Source organism: Nelumbo lutea, chromosome 8 (assembly GCF_056320005.1).
Source record: "Nelumbo lutea isolate HS-2025 chromosome 8, American lotus-T2T, whole genome shotgun sequence".
Taxonomy (NCBI): domain Eukaryota; kingdom Viridiplantae; phylum Streptophyta; class Magnoliopsida; order Proteales; family Nelumbonaceae; genus Nelumbo; species Nelumbo lutea.
In genome coordinates this window covers 49,017,289-49,035,724 of record NC_142691.1, presented here as the reverse complement: position 1 = coordinate 49,035,724, position 18,436 = coordinate 49,017,289, and the positions used below count along the sequence as shown (strand labels likewise).

The 18,436-nt window shown below is 38.6% G+C and overlaps 1 protein-coding gene across 1 annotated transcript; it reads right to left on the bottom strand.

The window, feature by feature from the left end:
- Positions 1-2,067: 2,067 nt before the first annotated feature.
- On the bottom strand, positions 2,068-5,085 carry LOC148844070 (B3 domain-containing protein Os11g0197600-like). Its single transcript, XM_088960036.1, has 4 exons — positions 4,760-5,085; positions 4,004-4,631; positions 3,609-3,835; positions 2,068-2,508 (listed from the first exon to the last, which is right to left on the bottom strand). The coding sequence occupies exons 1-4, from the start codon at positions 4,847-4,849 to the stop codon at positions 2,257-2,259; spliced, it is 1,197 nt and encodes a 398-aa protein (XP_088816162.1). The 5' UTR covers positions 4,850-5,085; the 3' UTR covers positions 2,068-2,256.
- Between the last annotated feature and the right edge of the window lie 13,351 nt (positions 5,086-18,436).

Genomic DNA, 18,436 nt, shown 5'->3' with positions numbered 1-18,436 from the left:
TGAAATTCAACCTGAGATGTGTTGGATGAAGCTCAAGTTGGGCCTGAGCTAGTAAATTTGGGCTTAATCTCAGTTTGGCCAAGCCTAAGCCTACTGTTTAAGATTCGCCAAAACATGAACATGCACCCTAAAGATATACAAGGATACAAGGGTTACGACTCTTTTTTTATCAAAAGAAGAAGTTTTGACATTGAAGAGTCTCTAAGGCTATGTTTGGTTTGAAGAAAAAAATAGGGAGAAGAAGGGAAAGGCAAAGAAACATTTACAAACTTTGTATAGGTTTTCATACTTTTCCCTTCCTTTCCCTACCTTTTCCCTTAAACCAAATATAGTCTAATTAAATACACACACACATGAATGACCCATTTTACATGAACCCGTCTTGGCATAGCACAACATTATAGCTTGTGGGCATGGTCCTGCCCATTTTGGAACTAGAACCACTTTGGCAACTAATTTTTTAGTCAACAGGTCGACTGTTCAGTCAGAACAGATTACTCATTGCAATCTAAAAAATAAAATAATAATTATAATAATAAACGAAAAAGGCCAAAAATCATTATCTAGGTCAAATGGGTCAATAGTTTGACCATCTAGGTCAACAAGTCGTTGACCAAGTCAATGACTTTTGGCAAATGACTGGTTTAGGAGTGAAATGGAACACGTTGCTTAGGTGGATTTCAAGCTGAATGGTCCAACTATTTCAAGGAAGTTGGGAATTGTCCAAAATAGGCCATTGTGTACGGCAATGTCTTAAAAATTAACCCAGAAATGGAATCATTTTTGCCTCAAGTTTCTGGGTTAATTGTTCAACTGTCCTATCCAAATGGATCAGCTTGTGACATATTAAATATTCAAAATTAAAATCTAATTAAAAATAAAATTGATTTGTAAATTGTTGCCTTGGTTGAACAAGTTAGGATATTAGTCTGAGTTACGATAGGTCTATATCCAGGGAGAGATATAGAACTTATCAAGATAAGAGAGAGGAAAATAGTTAGAGATTAAGTAGAGTGAAGTTTGGTTTCACATATGGATCATGCGATCTCATAACTGGAGTTTGGTTTCATCATTTGCTGTGTGCAAGATCATCAAACAGACCTGTACTCATAGGACCACAATGTTAGCTTGTTGAGTCCAAAACACCTATACTTGGGGACTGTTTGGCAAGTCTTTTTTGAAAGATATTTTTTTAGTTTTGACAATTAAAATACGGTGTGAACTTTTGCATTAAGATCTTAACAATTCGAATACCATTTGGTTAAGGTGCACCTTTCCACATAAAAATGAATTGAAAAAAAGTGAAACTCCATCTGGAACTTCTCGAAAATAATCTAAAATGGGCTTCCCATGTCTTTTTGAGGCTACGGCTTTCAACAACTATATCTTTTCCGAACCAAACAGGAAAAAGACCAAAAATGCAAACTACCAGGCTCCTAAAAAGCCAAAAGACATGAGACGTGCCAAATGGGGCCTGGTCATTAGATCCATTTTTTATTCATGACTTAGACTGCAAAAGTCCTCAGTTAATTAATGAATAGATGCTTTAATTTCTGAAAACAGAGTAAAGGTGTTAATGGACCAGGTTTGGGTTGGACTGTCTGAATCAAGACCAATAAAACATTGACCGGTCCAAACTTAAGGCCCATAGTATTAATTTATTGGATTGGATTAGACCTGGTCCATTAATTTGTAATGAATTTATATTGGCAGTCAAGTATCTGATTAATTGACATAAGATGAGAGTATTATTGAGTGTGCCAATGAAACAAGGTTTGGGTTCGACCCAATCTAAATTAACACCAATTTGAAGTCCAGACATTCAATTAGACCAGCCCAATATGGTAGAACCATTTATAAAGGACTCATACCGGATCGGATTGGATTGGACCAATATCCGGTGCATTGGCAGCCCTATTGGAGAGGGAGAAAATGAGATTGATTACTTTGTGAAAATGTCAAGCAAATTCATCAAAATATTAGCAGAGAAAAACCATACATAAGGAAATATACAAAAATAAACAGCTTCCGATTGATAATAAAAAATGAAAACTATTGTCAAAAAAAAAAACAAAATCATCAAATATCAACAGGCCTTCCTTTACATAAAGGAATTTGAGACCAACCAAGACAACATCATCCCTCTTCTCTGACGAGGCAAATCAAGATGAAACAAAAGAGATTCTGATTATTCCGTTCACCTGCATTTGGGTCATCTTCTCAATATTCTCAACTCAATGGCCAAGGCGAGAAGAACTAAAAACAGAAGTACTCTTTTCCACCCCGGAAGATGTGAACATGAATTTCAATTTTAGCCACAAGCTCAAAGACACAGACATCACCTTCCTTTATCGTGCTATCACGTACAAACTTTCGCCACCCTGAACCAAAAAAATGCCTTTTCGAATGTTGAACCAATTCCACAATCCAAGCTCCATTTGAAGTCCGAAGAATGATTCCATTTTCGTCGTGAGGTAAATGCTCCCTAGCAAAGCAACCAGCAATTGGCTGCATGCATAACTGGTATCCAGTTAGTACATACAAATTCATTGGGAGAAGATAAGCAAGAAAAGAGTTAATAATGAAGCAAAAAAGATTAACAAATGTATTATATATCTCACTCAATTATAAACTGAGGCTGCATTATATATATCCCCCAACACCTCCGTATATAACAAATGTATTATCTCACTTTATGGATAAACAAAAATAAATCAGTAAATTGCATTATTACAAACTATTGTATATAGCATCATGGTTTTGAAAACCGAATCGGACCAGATGGTTGGACCAATTGATCTAGAAATCGGTCAAACAACCAGTTCCATTCCACCTTAAAACCATTTTTGGGCCAAAAACCAATGATTTAGCTAGTGACCCGTTGACCTGATTAGTCGAACCATCAACCCATGGACTCGGACAATGGTTTTAACCGTTTTTTAATTTTAATTAATTTTTAAGTTAGAACAGACCATCTGTTCAAACCGGACAGTCGGACCATTCCACATGAGAACCTGTCACCAAAACAGCTGTGCTTGGTCTGGTTTTTAAAACCTTGCATAGCACTCCAAGGAGGTGCTCTAGTTACCAAAGTTTTGTGAAAGGGAAAGGAAGAAAATTAGGGTCCAAAACGCCCACTGAGATGTGACCCCAACTTTTTTGAATGGAAGCAATGATTTGAGATTGTTAATTTTTTGTCATTGGGATGGTTGTGTATTTTTCAAATGCTACTTAACAGCTGATTAAGTGGTAGATATTGAATTGACAAGTTTTGAAAGTTATACTCAGTGAGGCCCGAAGTACAAGTTACTAACCGCGAATTTTCCCTGTAATTAATTAAATTTCAACGGTATGGGTGGACCTATCCTTATCCAAGCTTCAAGAACTGTTCAACCTAATCCTTTGGAATTTGAGATGCCACTGATAGTACTGGTATTGCCCCATCAAGACTCCTTTGTGAATTGATGATTACTTGGTGAAGGTAGATGGATAAACCAGGTATTTACTATGAACCCTTCATCAAGATAATACATAACTAACCAAATAGAAGTATATATAGATGATTAAACAAGTTAAAAGAAGCTACAAAGATTACACAGCAAACTCACCAGACTATCTTTCTTGCATACATAGGTTGATTTCATAAATTTCGCAAAATAAGGAAATCCAGAGGTAAAAGACTTGAGTGCCTTGAAAAGTTCTTTTCGTTCTTTTTCAGTGGTGAACCTCCTTGAAAAACAGCATTGACGATGTAAAGTCCCCATCTCCTTCCATTTTTTGCCCTTCATCATCTCCCTTCCAAGTTTTGAAGGTTTGCTTTGTTTCTCAGATTCGTCTGTGCATGTCACCGCAAACCATGGTTTAAACACTCAATAGAATGACCCATACTCTTATGATAAACACATGAAAACACCTCTAAGATTGTAATTAATTAAGATAAATTGATCACCGTAGAACTATCAGCTATTAGTATGCAGAAATCCATGAAAACAAGCATTAATACCTGGTTCATCTTCACAAGCATTTGTCTGAGATAAATACATAATACGAGTAGAATTTCTCGGTGCTCTACCACCTTCCTTTCTCTTGCCGGACAAGGGAGCGGATTCCTTTCTTTCACTTGTTGGATTTGCATCTTTTCTTCCACAGAACCTCTTATCAAAAGCGTTTTCATCGTCGCTTTTACTCTCGAAATTTACTTGAGCGACTTGAGGAGGGTCATCGTCCACTCTCTTTCTCTTCAGCGCAGCAGCTTCAAAGGGACTCGGTGAAGAGGCACCCAGGACAACTGTTTTCTTCTCTTCACCTGTCTTCTTCTTCTCCTCGTGTTCTGCAAAGGAGTTGTTGTCTTTGCCGAGGTTGGATTTGACATCAAATGCAACTTCTTTCTCGCATGCACTTCGATCAAATACTTGCACAGAGAAATGGAGATTACCATCGTATCTGAAAACAAGGAAGTCTCCAACTTGGATCAAGTGGTCTTTCAGAAAAGCTTTCCAACCATCTTCGAGAAACAGACCATCTGGATTGCTGATCAAGTTTGCGTGCCACGAATTTCCACTAGGACCTTTTAACCAAACAGCTCCTGATGCTTGACCCTTCATGTGTTTCAGAAAGGCCAATGGGATTTTCTGCAGTGGAAAGAACTGGTTCATCAGGCTATCATCAATAAAGCAGCAACAAAAACATTGATGCCATTTCCATTTCAAGAGATTCTTAGCAAACAAAATAGAAGATGAAACAAAACCCAAAAAATTACCAGACGTTCAGAGTTGAGCTCGGGTAAGAAAACCTTAAAAAAGCAAGGTCGTCTCCCTCTCTCTGAACATACCCTGACACTTTCCGCCATTCCTGAGCTTCTATCTGTTTTTCTTAAGTTGGGTTAATGTTGTAGAAACCCATTTATATCTTGTTTGTTATTGAAACTTGAAAGAGATGTCGGTCAAGTACAAAATCCAAGTGAGAGATTTGGGATGAAAAAACCCATCAACTTATTGCTCCTTTGGTGAATACTTGAGATCTTCCTTTTCCGTTTTTTCTGTTGTTTTTGGCGGGAATCCGAATCTACTCCTCTTAAAGCGCGCCTCACACCAACCTTACAGAATGTCGTTGTCGCACATCGAGAACATCTCCTGTATCTTACTTATTATTCATGGGAGATGTTCCCGATACACGTAGGGATGTGGCTATGACGTCGGTGTGAGACCCGAGAGCTGTGATAGAAGGTAAAGGTAAGGAGCAGATCCAGACAGAGAGAGTCGAGCGCTGAAATAGAAGGTAAACAATTTCGGAAGTTTGTTAATATCGATTGCTATTAAAGACTTGAAACTTGCGATCAGTTCAGTGTACTCGCCTTATTATAAGGAAAACAATCATACCACTGATCTTATCTCAGATTTTAGTGCCCTAGGTTTTTGTGCAGAGCAGCGTGCGATGGGACCTAAAACCTGTGTTTTACTAACCCTTCTGGTTCTGCCAAAATACAAATTGTTGGATTGGAATCTGGAGTTAAGGAGACTAAACAGGAATAGGCTTTTCTTATGATCTATCGTTTGTTCATTGATATTTATTCGTAGAGGCCTGCAACCTTTTCATTTATCAAAAAAAGACAAAAAAGGTTATGGGGATAAGCTTAAAATTTATGTAACTAATTGTGCGTGCAGGTAATTTGTTGGGAATTGTGAATAAGCATTTGGAGAATTAGAAAAGGTTGAAGGACTTGTTTTGTATCTTCTGATGATGATGTGGAAAGTGGGAAGTGGAAATGCCTTTCAGACAATCTCATGGGCGAAGGAGTTCCACTGGAAGTTTAATGCCCTTATGGAGCAAAGTTCATTGTTTTTGAAAATCATTTGAACCTTAAATGTGAAAGAGTATGAATGGGTGAATTGACCTAACCAAAATTAGGGTAGGCTCTCATTTTTATATTGAATGAATAATATTTACAATTATGGAAATCTACTATTTAATTAACAGGAAACGAGGAAAGATATCTCATAAAATATATATGAAAATTGATCCTATCATGTCAATAGCCCTCTCCTTTCTTCAAACCCCCCTTTCTAATTTTCTGTTTTTTTTTTTTTTTAATTTTTTTTAGTTTTACATAATTATCCATTAAACCAATAAGGAAATTACATATGCTTAACTATTTCTAACAACCATAAAGCTTTTTTAATGTTTAGCTAAGAGGCACCACTTTCCCCCCACATCCTCCTAAATTGTCTCTAATTCCTATTTATCTCCTAAATTATCTCTAACTCCTATTTATCTCTTTAATTATCTTTAATTTAGTAGAGAGATTCTCTCCTAAACTATCTCTGATTCCTATTTATCCTCTCCCCACTTTTTATCTATATGTATCTAAAGAAAGTTTCAATTAAAAAAATTCAGAACTATTTAAATGTTATAACGAAATTATATACTAAATTTAAAATATTTATTCAAAACACAAAAAAAAATTAACAGATTTAATAATATTCATATTATTAATAATTCAATATTTTTACAAAATTCATCATGAAATTATATAGTAACAATATAAATTATAATTTTATGAATTACTCAATTTAAATGTTATTCAAATAATAAAAATTTAACATTAAAAAATAAAATATTATTTAAATATTTCAATAACTAAAAATCTTAAAAAACAATAAAAATAGCTAAATAATATAAAAAATATTTAATACTACGTAATAACATTAAAATAAATAAAATTTAAATAATCAATATTTTTAAATATTTTACATATTATTTAAATATTTAATTAACAAAATATTTAACATGAAAAAATTTTAACTAGTTAAAATAACGAAATTATGTAATAAATTTAAAAAACAATTCTTAAAAGTAGAAAAATAATTATAAAAGAATTCATAATATTCATATTAATAATAATTTAATATTTTACAAAATTAATAACAAATTATGTAATAATAGTACGATTATAATTTTATGGATTATTAAATTCAATAAATAATTAATATTTTAATAATTTAAATAAAAATATTATTTCAATAACAAAATAATATTGTAAATAACTAATTTCACTTATATCAAATAATAATTATAGAAAATAACTATCAACAAAATTATATTTATTAGTAAAAATTTTACAATAATAGTGTATATTTATATATACTATAATTAATATTTATTTTATTTTCAGTAATTATTTATTGTTTTTTATAAATATGCTTTCAATAATTATTTATAAATGTATTTTTATTTTTGTTATTTAATAGAAAATTATTAATAATTATTGGAGATTAAACAACTATTATTTAACTTTTGAAGTTTAATTTATTGTATTTTTGTTATAAATTTATTTATAGTAATCATATATTTTTTTATAATTTATAAATTAATACTTATTAGAGATTAAACTATTATTTAAGATTACACTATTTATTGACTAATTTAGTATACTTTCAGTATTTATTATATTTTTGTAATATTGTATTTTTATTATATATCTATTATATTTTCATTATAAACTTATTTTCAATGATTGTGTACGTTTCCTATAAATTTTCAATATAATTATTGGAGATTAAACTATTGTTATTTATTAGAGATTAGACTATAAATTTAGTTAAAATTAGGAGTGTTCAATGATTTGTTCAATTTAGTTGCAGGCTGTTTTGCCAACCAAATCGATGTGGTCAAGTCTGCAGTTTGTCACTCGAAATCGATTGACCATTAGCGAAAACCCACCAACTTGGGTTGTATCGATTTAGGTTATATTCGGTTTAGTTTGTTTGTTCAAAAGATTTAAACTTAAAATTTAACTCTAAATTTCATAAATTACAATGATATTATTAAAAAATAAATTACAAAAATTAAATCTACGATATAAAATATTTTAGACTAAAAAATATAAGATTTTTTCTACTTTTCCGTATTAAAAAAATTAAATTTAAAATATAAAATATTAATATATATTTATTAAACCAAAGTCGATATGAAATACTAGAAAACTGACCAACTTGGGTTGAGTTTGATCGAATTTTTTATTAAAAAGTTAAAATATAAAACAATTATATACTCTCTTATGTATTTCTATTGTTTAACTTTCGCTTAACAAAGCACGTGTCCTCATCACCATGCCTCTCCTTGCTCCATTATCCCCACTTGCATTCTCTTTGACTTTCTCTCCTCTCCCCTTTCCACCACTCCCACTAAGCCATGTCACCCAACTACCCAAAACTATTCTTATAATCTCTCTCCTAAGGTATCTCATTTAAACCAATAGAAAAGTATCATGTTGCCCCACTCCCTAATCAATTCATAAGATGCATCCTCCCAATCTATATCAACTCTCTCTCATTTAAAATATTCATATTAGTCTGGTTAGTAAATTTCCAAAAATATAAAACAATTATATACCCACCCATATTCAATGAGTATTAAATAGTGTTATTACCAAAAGTTAATAAATATGGTTAGTAAATTACCAAAAATTAAATATTCTTATTAGTCTGGTTAGTAAATTTCCAAAAATTAATAAATTTTGTTATTAGTTTAACTCACTAACAACATTTTATAGAAATAGAAAACTCTTTAACTAATCTATAAATTTGAGAATTATATTTAACAATTATAAAAAAGTATAAAATTTTAGTTATTGTTATTATTATAATTAATAACCAAATACAAATGGGGGAACAAAATATTATAATGTTAGAAAATGAAATTATTAATTATTTTATATTGAAAAATAAAAATTTTCAATAAATCCCCATAGTTATACAAATGTAATAAATTTTTCAATAATTTTCATAAAACTACATTTTCATAATATAACATTTTTTTTAAATTAAAAGATATAAAATATTTGCAAGTTTATTTAAAACACATTAAATAATTATTGAAAATTATTAGAATATTTTAGAAATTTTAGGAAATTTTATTACTTTTGATAGATTTTGGAAAACCATTGAAAAATTATGTAATTTTCATTGCAAATTATTGAAAATTATTAAAGTTAAATGACTATGGGAAATGGAAAACTATAATTTGAACAAATAATTACACAAATTATTAAGATAAATTAATATAATATTGGAAAAATGAAATTATTGGTTAGTTTATATTAGAAATTATGAGATAAATTAGTATAATTCTGTAAGTAAACCATTTAAAAAGAAAACAATTTTTTTAATAAAACTTTAAATAAATTTGAATAAATTTTCTAAATTACGCAAGTATAATAAAATTTCCAAATTTTTCATAAAATTACATTTTTTAATATTAAAGATAATTTAGTGTACTTTTAGAAATTTACCACGTGGTTAATACTCAATATATCCTTTTGATCATTTCTATCATCAAATTGAATATTGGGTTGACAGGGATAGTGTTTTCAAAACTTGATCAAACCAGATGGTTAGACCAAAAAAATTGGGAACCGGACACCGTTTCACCTCAAAATTGCTTTTTGTCCAAAAACCGTTTATTTGGTTAGTAAACCGCTGACCTGGGTGGTCGAACTGTTAACTAGACAACAGTTTTTGTCCTTTCTTTGGTTTTCTAATTTTTTATTTTTTTTGTCAAAGTGGGTCATCCGTTCAGACTAAACAGTATGACCGTTTGACCTCAAAACAGTTCTCTATCCAGTCCAATTTTAAAAACCTTGGACGGGGAGTGAGTGCCTTGCCTTGAGATTGGCTTGGTGTGCGGCATGGCCTGACCCATGGATCAGTCCGACCCACGACACAACACAGGCCCGTGCAGGCTTGAGCCGTGGGCCATGCTGAACCAACCCACGACACGACACAGGCTCTAGAGTAACAACTGATGAAGAAGATGAGAGGTGGCTGAAAATGTGAGTAGTGGGTAGTAGGCATAGCAAAAAACCTTCACCAAACTATATTATGGCTTTGTCTTGTAAAAAATTTCCCATGGAAACTTCATATCAAGAGAGGTAGAAGGCAATCTGTTAGCAAGAAGCATGTACAGTAGTATGAAAAGCCTCCCACCAAGTATAGGAATCAAGCATTGAAGAAGTAACTAATAAAGTGAGACCGGTTTCTATAATTTGTCTATGAGGATGTTCTATATAACCATTTTTCTCATGATTATGAAGACAATAGAACCTATGATGAATACTATTACTTTCAAGAAAGGATGTGAATGTGTGATACTCTCCTTCACCATCAGATCGGAATGATTTAATTTTGCAGTTAAAGGCATTTTCAACCAAGGTTCAAAGTATCAATACATATTGAGCTGTATAAACTGATACGTATCATATCAGGAGCTTCCTAATACACCCCTACAAAGAATGTATATACTCAGTTGATAAGATATATATATCAAGTCAAACTGTTTAACCTCTAGCATTAAACAAGAAGGTAAGGCTTCTTACTGCATGATGTCTTCTTGATAGTTTTATCATCTTTTATATGAAGAATTTGGAGTTTCATCAATGAATGAGTCTTAATAATTTGGAGGGAGATCATTTTATACGAAAGCGCGTGCTAGAGAGAAAGAGATGGAGCATTTACTAGATTGTTGGTGTGGTGTTAAAATAAGAGGAAAAGTACAAAAAATAAAAAATAAAAATAAAAAACAGTCAAAACTGTTCGAACAGTTAACTGCCCTGGGCAGCGGTTTGTTAAAAACAAAAAACGGTCAAAACTGTTCGAACAGTAAACCACTTGGGTCAACGGTTTGTTGATCAAAATCAACGATTTTGGACAAATTTCCAGTTTTAGGGAAAACCAAAAGTAGTCACTTAACCAGTTCCCGATTTTTCTAGTCCAACTGTCCGATCCGGTCTAATTTTGAAATATATATATTTCCCCTTGGAAAGAAATCACAGATAGCAACAGATAGTCAAATGGAGAAAATGCCATTCCCATTATCAAACTCAATTAAACATCCTTGATCTCAAATGCATTTAACTTTTTCTCCCAATTTTCAAATCTTCCCATCCCAAATCCGTCATGATCCATCTCATCACCCAATTATATGATGTCCCTCTTAAGCAAAAATGCTGTGGTAGGCCAATGGTGAAAATGCCTATAACGGAACATATGAGTTGTGTCATTGGTGCCATGAATTTCAATTTCAATTTGCTTTGAAGAGAAAATTACAAAGGCCCTGTTTGCTTTTTGGTAAGCTACTTTCCTAGGTATTTGCATTTATCCGGGTAAGTGTTTTTCAGAAAAGACTTACCCGGATAAGTGCATTTATCCATGTCCTTTTATTTCCCATTCAAATAAGGCAATGACCATTTTAGCTATAAAAATTTATTATTAAAAGGGACATTTTTGGCTCATTCAAGTGTTGACAACTTCGCCCCTAGGTGGGAAAGTTATTTATCCACCTAGAAGATGGGCATCACTTACACGAAAATAAATTTTTCCTAATCCTCACATAATTTTAAAAAAACCAAATTTCCCCCTCTCAAAATCCAAAAAACCCCCATAGAGGGAATTATAGGTATATTGTAAGAAAAGGTTTGTGAATTGTAACATGTACCACTGTTATATGGTAGATTTCTTCTCCTCTAACACTTGTGGATGTAAGATACAAAGCCAAACCACGTAAATCTCTTTGTGTTCTTTAAATTCTTCGTTTCTTCTTATTTTCTTCCAGTTTTTTTCCATTTTCCATATGTTTCTTTTGAATTTGGATTGCACTTTATGAATTTATTCATATGTTTCTAGTTATTTTGCTTGAATCCTCTTACTTTTGGGCATTGCATTCCTATGAATGTATCTCCGTAATATAGGGTTGTGATCTAGAGTCACATGTGCATGCAATTCCACTATTACATCTCGGTATCACAATTGGAACTCGCACTTAAAGTGGGATTCATAGCTGGGAATCGTGCCCATAGTCAGTTTTGTACAATAGGGAAGGGTTTAAATCTTCTCTCAACTCTTTTAATCATGTTTATTATTTCTTACAAAAAAATATTATAAAATTGTTGATGCTCAGAATGGGCCGAGGACAACATAGTAAATTCGCTTTGCCTCCTGGATGAGCTAGCTAGAAGGATCTGAGAGCTTTTGAGGGCGAGGACTGGCTAAGTCCGAGGTGCGCTATGGCCGAGGACCAGTGAGGTCCAAGGGGTGCCGAGGTTGATGACTAGTGGGGTCCGAGGTGTGTCGTGGCCAAGGACCAATGGAATGTCAAGGCCGAGGTCTAGTGGAATCCGAGGGGTGCCGAGGCCAAGGCCGAGGGGTGCCGAGGCCAAGGCCGAGGGCCTACGAAGAAAGGGGACATTAGAGGCCTTGGGTGGGGACCCGAGGCGGGGACTCCGACGATTGAGTTAGTAGGGTGGAACAAAAAGGGCAGACGAGATCCAAAGAGTTCAGACGAGGTCGCCCAAAAGCTAGAGAACTAGAACTGGGAATGCAAGTTTTGGATCCTTTACCTTGGGGGGAATGTCGCCCTATTTATACTTGAGGTCGCCTGATGGTGGATGCTGCAGATGGTCAGGATGCGATCTTAGCCTTAGGCGAGCGACCATCCGAGCATCGCCGCATGTGCTCGTGCCATTAGTCCTGCGTTGGACACTGACCTATGCCATGTACGATGCGTTGACCGGCTTCGAGCTCGGCCACATGTCAATGCACCAAAGCCTTGCCTAAAGTGCCTACATCATTTGCCCCCCACTCTCGAGGCCGTGGCGGAGGTCTTAGTTGAGGACCTCGGCTTCGGCTGAAGAGAGTGACATTCTTGCTAGGAGGTGATGAGTGGCCTTCCATGGTGAGGACCTTGGCTGAAGCCGAGCTGGAGAGAGCAATCTTTGGACGAGGAAGTGTTGGTCCCAATTTCACAGTTGTTGAGGATAGCCCAGCTTCAGAGCGTGGAGTCGTCTACTACGGCCAAGACCTCATTAGAGGCGGTCGAGCCTCCGTAGATGTCGTCCTCAACTTCGATGGGCTTCTACTAGCTATTGTGTTGCTTCTGCTCCTTCAAGAGTTTATGGAGGGCCGAGAAGCACGGAGGCGTTGGCCTCGGCTTCTAAGAGCTCGGTACCAAGTTTTCCGCGGATACGAGATGCGTGTGCCCCCCAGTTGTGAGCTTTAGATGAATTGAGGAGGCCATTAGCGGGCCAGGCGTTGGACACCACTATGTGAGATGTAGGCGACGAGCGGGTGTGTCGTGGATGCACACGAGATAGGTCTTGACATTGAAGATTTGGACCATGCCGAAGTGGGCATCGGGTCACAGCTATACGCGAGACGGTGGTGGTGTTCTGAGCTAAAGGACCACCAAGGTGTGGCTGTTGAGGGGCCGAGGTGTAACCACTGAGGTGTGACCGTCAAGATGTAACCACTGAGGTGTGACCGTCAAGGTGTAACTGCCAAGGTGTGACTGTCGAGGTGCAACCGCCAAGGTGTAACCGTCGAGGTACAACCGCTGAGGTACGATTGTCAGGGTGTGACCGTCGAGGTGCAACCATCGAGGTTGTCGAGGTGTGACTGTCGGGGTGTAACCGCCGAGATAACCGCCGGGGTGAGACCGTCGCCGTGTGACCGTCAAGGTAACCACCGAGGTGTGACAATCAAGGTGTGACCGTTGGGGTAACCACCGAGGTGTGACCGTCGGGATAACCGCCAATATGTGACCGTTAGGGTGTAACGCCGAGGTGTGACCGTTAGGGTGTAACCACCAAAGTGTGACTATCAGGGTGAGGATGCTATGAGTCGGGGCAAGGTCACTGACGACGAGGGGCTACCGATGTGAATTTACCCCGAGCCGAGGAGGTGAGGTGTGGTCGACGTCCAATGTGACGAAGCGAGGTGAGCCTAGAGGGTCACCAATGGGTGGCCGAGAAAGATAAGCCCGAAGTCTTAGTTGCTTTCGTCAACAGTTGAAGTGTGTGCTTCTTCTGTGTGGACATCGATACCCCCTTCCGAGAGGTCACAATTTCTAACGATTCCATCGCTCAATAACCCATATGCTCATGCCCCCAGGTGGGTAAGGCTGAGGCTGGGCTTCACGGTTGTAAATATGGGGCCCTCTCCCTTGGCAAGAAGTTCAAGGAGAAGCAGACCATAGCTCTCCTCGCTACTCTTCCTATGGGGGTAGGGCGTTTAAACCCGTGCACGGCCAAAGCTACAGCGAGCTCGGTCGGCACCGCGGACTACCCTGGTCTCAGTGAGGTGGATTTGTTCCCTTCAACATCTTTGTTCTGCCATGAAATATGCCAAGCAAAGTGCCGATACCAGCGCTCGAGCTTGGAGGAGAACTTGCTTGCTTGGAGGGTCTCACCAAAGCAGAGGCCAAAATCAAGGGCTGCCTTGTCAGTTGCGGTCAAGGTTCACTAGATCCTCTGTCTCAAGGGGCAAGCTAGAGTGTGGCCTCCAACGTGCCATATGCCTCGGGGCCGACATCCGGTCCAGGCGTGTAAACTTGGTGAATGTTGTATGCCAAGGCCAATAGATCATCCAAGGGCGTGTGGGCGCCAGAGGGTTGTATGCTTTGGGCTTGAAAGAATGGTAGGATCCATCATATGGATGCCAAAAAGGTTGCGAAATGGGTGGGTGAATTTCAAAAATTTCCTACCCTTCTTCCAACTGGGAATCATATTCCCTAATTTTAGAATCAAAATTCAAGGATCCTACTCAAACCAAACCAAACCAAATATGAACCAAAAGAGAAGGGAGTGATTATACTTAATCTAGAGAAGTAATATCTCCCAAAGTTGGTGTTCACGCCCAAAGAAAACACCAAGATCAGCTCCCACTGAATATGACACAGTGATGATGGAGCCGAACCAGCAGTGTTCATCCCACGAACCATGTTTTTCAGAAGAACTCGATGGAAGACTGTAAGCACCACTCGTACAATCAAGAACGTTTCTTGATCTTCTCAAACTGGCAGAAAAAGGATGGCGGCTGCTAATGGAGGAGAGTGCTAGAGAAGAAGATGGTTAATTGTTGTCTTTTCTCTAGAGTTTATGAGATCTTATCTCAAGAAGCAGAGAGAGCTCTCTTGAAAAGCTCCTAGGGTTCGAATTAGGGTCTTTCTCCTCTTTCTTAATAATTAAGAAAACCTCCTAATCATATCAGGAGTTGCCCTTATCCTAATATGTATTTGGGTTAGGGCTCTTCTTAATCTTATCTACAGATTAGGTCAGTTTTAGGGCTCATCCTAATCTCAAATTCGCCCCCTTAACTGATTGATCAAATTAGCGCAGATTGAAATGGACTTTAGGCCAATTAAGTAATAACTGCTCAATAGTCTTCCAAACTACTACCCATTTGGGCTTCTTTGTATGGAGTGGGATCCAAGCATTGATCTACACACCAGTCACATGGGTTTGGCCTAGCCTCTACTACAAGGCCTAGCCGAATTCACTAGAAAGCCCAGTGAACCCCTTGAGCCCATCACATGAGCTCTATGGGCCCAACACTTACACTAAGTGGTCCCTGGGCCAAGCCATCTTATAAAAACCCAGGGACTGTGGGCAGATGCAAGATTAGCCCATCAGGTATTATCCTAAATGGCCTTACACTTAACCTCTCAACCCATAATGATCAAGCACTGCCCGACAAGAGAGAACCTCTCCCTCGGCTGCAAGGAATAGTGCTGCACTCTCTACTTACATGGATCTTGGGAATTAAAACCATTTGAAAACATTTTGAAACAGTATATATCTATATATCTTATATATATATAAATTTTGCAAAATAAAATTTCAACGAGTGAAATCAACTGCCGGCAGTTTGGTTTCCATCAGAGAGAGTGCATCCCCGGTCATTACCTTTGTCCGACAAAGGGGCTAATCCCGTCACTATGATCACCCACTCAAATGAATTCTCAGACTGTCCTAACATACTCAGGTTTTGACCCCCGCTAAGGATTTCACTAATTGGCATATCAAAGACAGCCTAATCCAACACCTAGTGCAGTACCATAATTAGGTATAGGGGTCAGGTGTAACTTTCCAGTTTTGTCCATCAATCTCTAAGGTCCAGGGCAATACTGGAAATCTGGTCCGGTTCAAGGGTTCAAACAATCCCACACTATGTGTGCTTTGGGTCTCACCCTGGCGGCCGAGACAAGCCACCCCAACACTTAGCAGCACACCAGTGTCAGCCTTGGCAGGATAAATCTCCCCAGACTTATCCAATGGCTATGAACATTTAAAACTAACACAAGCCTCATTAAGTGTCCAGTTTTAGGGTCTTACACAAAAGCACACCACATAACATGAATCAAACATGTACTTTGTTTATTTACATTAAATATCAAAAGTACATCATAATAAATTGAAGCTAAGGGCATACAAAAACTGTCCAACAGGGCTAACATCCAGTCTGGGTGTGTAACCTCGGTGAAGGTTGTATGCCACGGCCAGCTGACCAGCCGAGGTATGGGACCTGGCGACTAGGCGTATGACCTCCAAGGGTCGTGTGCCTCGGACCGAGGTCCAGTCTGAGCATGTAACCTTGGCAAAGGTCGTATGCTACGGAAGGGCACTCGATCGAGACGAGAACATATACGCTGAGGATTTGAGGCAAGGTAAGAGGGACTTGCTTTATTACAAAAAGGGGTTTACATGATCAGTCAGAGCCAAGCTCTTGTTTTTACATGGTTCGGCCTATGGGTAAAGCCGAGGCCGAGGTGCTAACGATGGCTGACTACGACAACTGCTGTTGGGACGGGGTGATGAGATCAGTGTCAACATATTGCTTCCCGTCATTGTAGTCATCGCCGTAGCTGTCTCCGTACTAGTGGTCTCCATGGTCAAGGTCGGCCTCTCCTCCTTGGTGCTCGCTGGCCGAGGCTTCTTCGACAGCAATATACTTTTGTGCCTTCTTCAAAACTTCCACCCTGATTTTGAGCGGCGTTTCGACGACATAGCATTTGAGGGCGGACCCGAGAAGGAGGCCATGGATTGCTGCATACGTGGAGACCATGGGATCGAGGTCGCGGACCTCCAATTCTTATTTCTTGAAACGATCGATGTAGGACCATAGGCTCTCACTACGTCGTTGCTAGACGACCATGAGTGAGACAATGCTTTTCTAATGTCGTCGGCTGTTGATGAAGTGGGTGAGGAAGAGATGGGCAAACTGGTCCTAGGAGCTGATGGAGTAAGGCGGGAGCCCAGAAAACCAACACCAAGTTGCCTCTTTGAAGGTCGCCTGGAAAGCTTGTCACATCAATGCGTCGGAATACCCGTATAGGAGCATGAGTGTGTGGAAGCCATCCAGTTGCTCGTTTGGGTCCGAGGTGCCATCGTAAGTTTCTAGTGTGGGAGCTTTGAAATAATGTGGAAGAGGTTCCGAGGTGATGGTGGCGGTGAAGGCATCCATCCTAGTGGAGGGGTGCTGGCTTGCCAAGGTGTCAGTTTGGCTCTCCTTGACTTGTCGAACTTCATCCTTCACCATGCCGAGCTATGCTCGTAGGTCGACGATCTGCTAGTTGAGGGATGGGCCGGTTGCATCTTGGTTCCTTTTGGCTCTTTGGTTGCGAGGTCGTACTGATTCATTCTCCCTTTGATCAGGAGGTTGGAGGGTCCTCGACGGCTGACCCACACTCCGGCCGCTTCCTCCGGATGTTGAGGGCCGGCCCTGGGAGGCCCAACTAGGCGTTTAGCCGATAGAGCCCTCGAAAGGCGTCCACGGCGATGCCCCCTGCTTTCAGCGAGGCAGCCACCCTACTAATTGCCACACCTCGTCCAACATCTGTGTGAGGTCGTCGAGCCAGTCAAGGATTGTTTGGAGTTGGTCCCTAGTCACCAAATTCTACTTAGTTTCCTTACTCCTAGCCATTTTGTTGGAAGCTGAGTCATAGTGTTGGGAGGAAGACTTAAACGTCATTCCCACAAACGGTGCCAATTGTTGATGCTCAGAATGGGCTGAGGACAACACAATAAATTCGTTTTGCTTCTTGGATGAGTTGGCAAGAAGGATCTGAGAGCTATTGAGGGCGAGGACTGGCTAAGTCCGAGGTGTGTTGTGGCCGAGGACCAATGGGGTCCAAGGGGTGTCAAGGCGGAGGACTAGTGGAGTTCGAGGTGTGACATGGCCAAGGACTAGTGGAATGTCGAGGCCAAGGTCTAGTGGAATCCGAGGAGTGCCGAGGCCGAGGCCGAGGACCTGCAAAGAAAGGGGACATTAGAGGCCTTGGGTGGGGAGCCGAGGCGGGGACTCCGACGATCAAGTTAATAGGGTGGAACAAAGAGAACGGACGAGGTTCGAGAAGTTCGAACAAGGTTGCCTAGAAGCTAGAGAACTAGATCTAGGAATGTAAGTTTTGGATCCTTTACCTTAGGGGAATGCCGCCCTATTTATACTTGAGGTCGCCTAATGGCAGACGCTGTGGACGGTTCATATGTGATCTTAGCCCTAAGCGGGTGGCCATCCGAGCATCGCCACGTATAGTTGCACCATTGGTCCCACATTGGACACTGACCTCTGCCTTGTACAACGCACCAACCGACTCTGAGCTCGGCCAC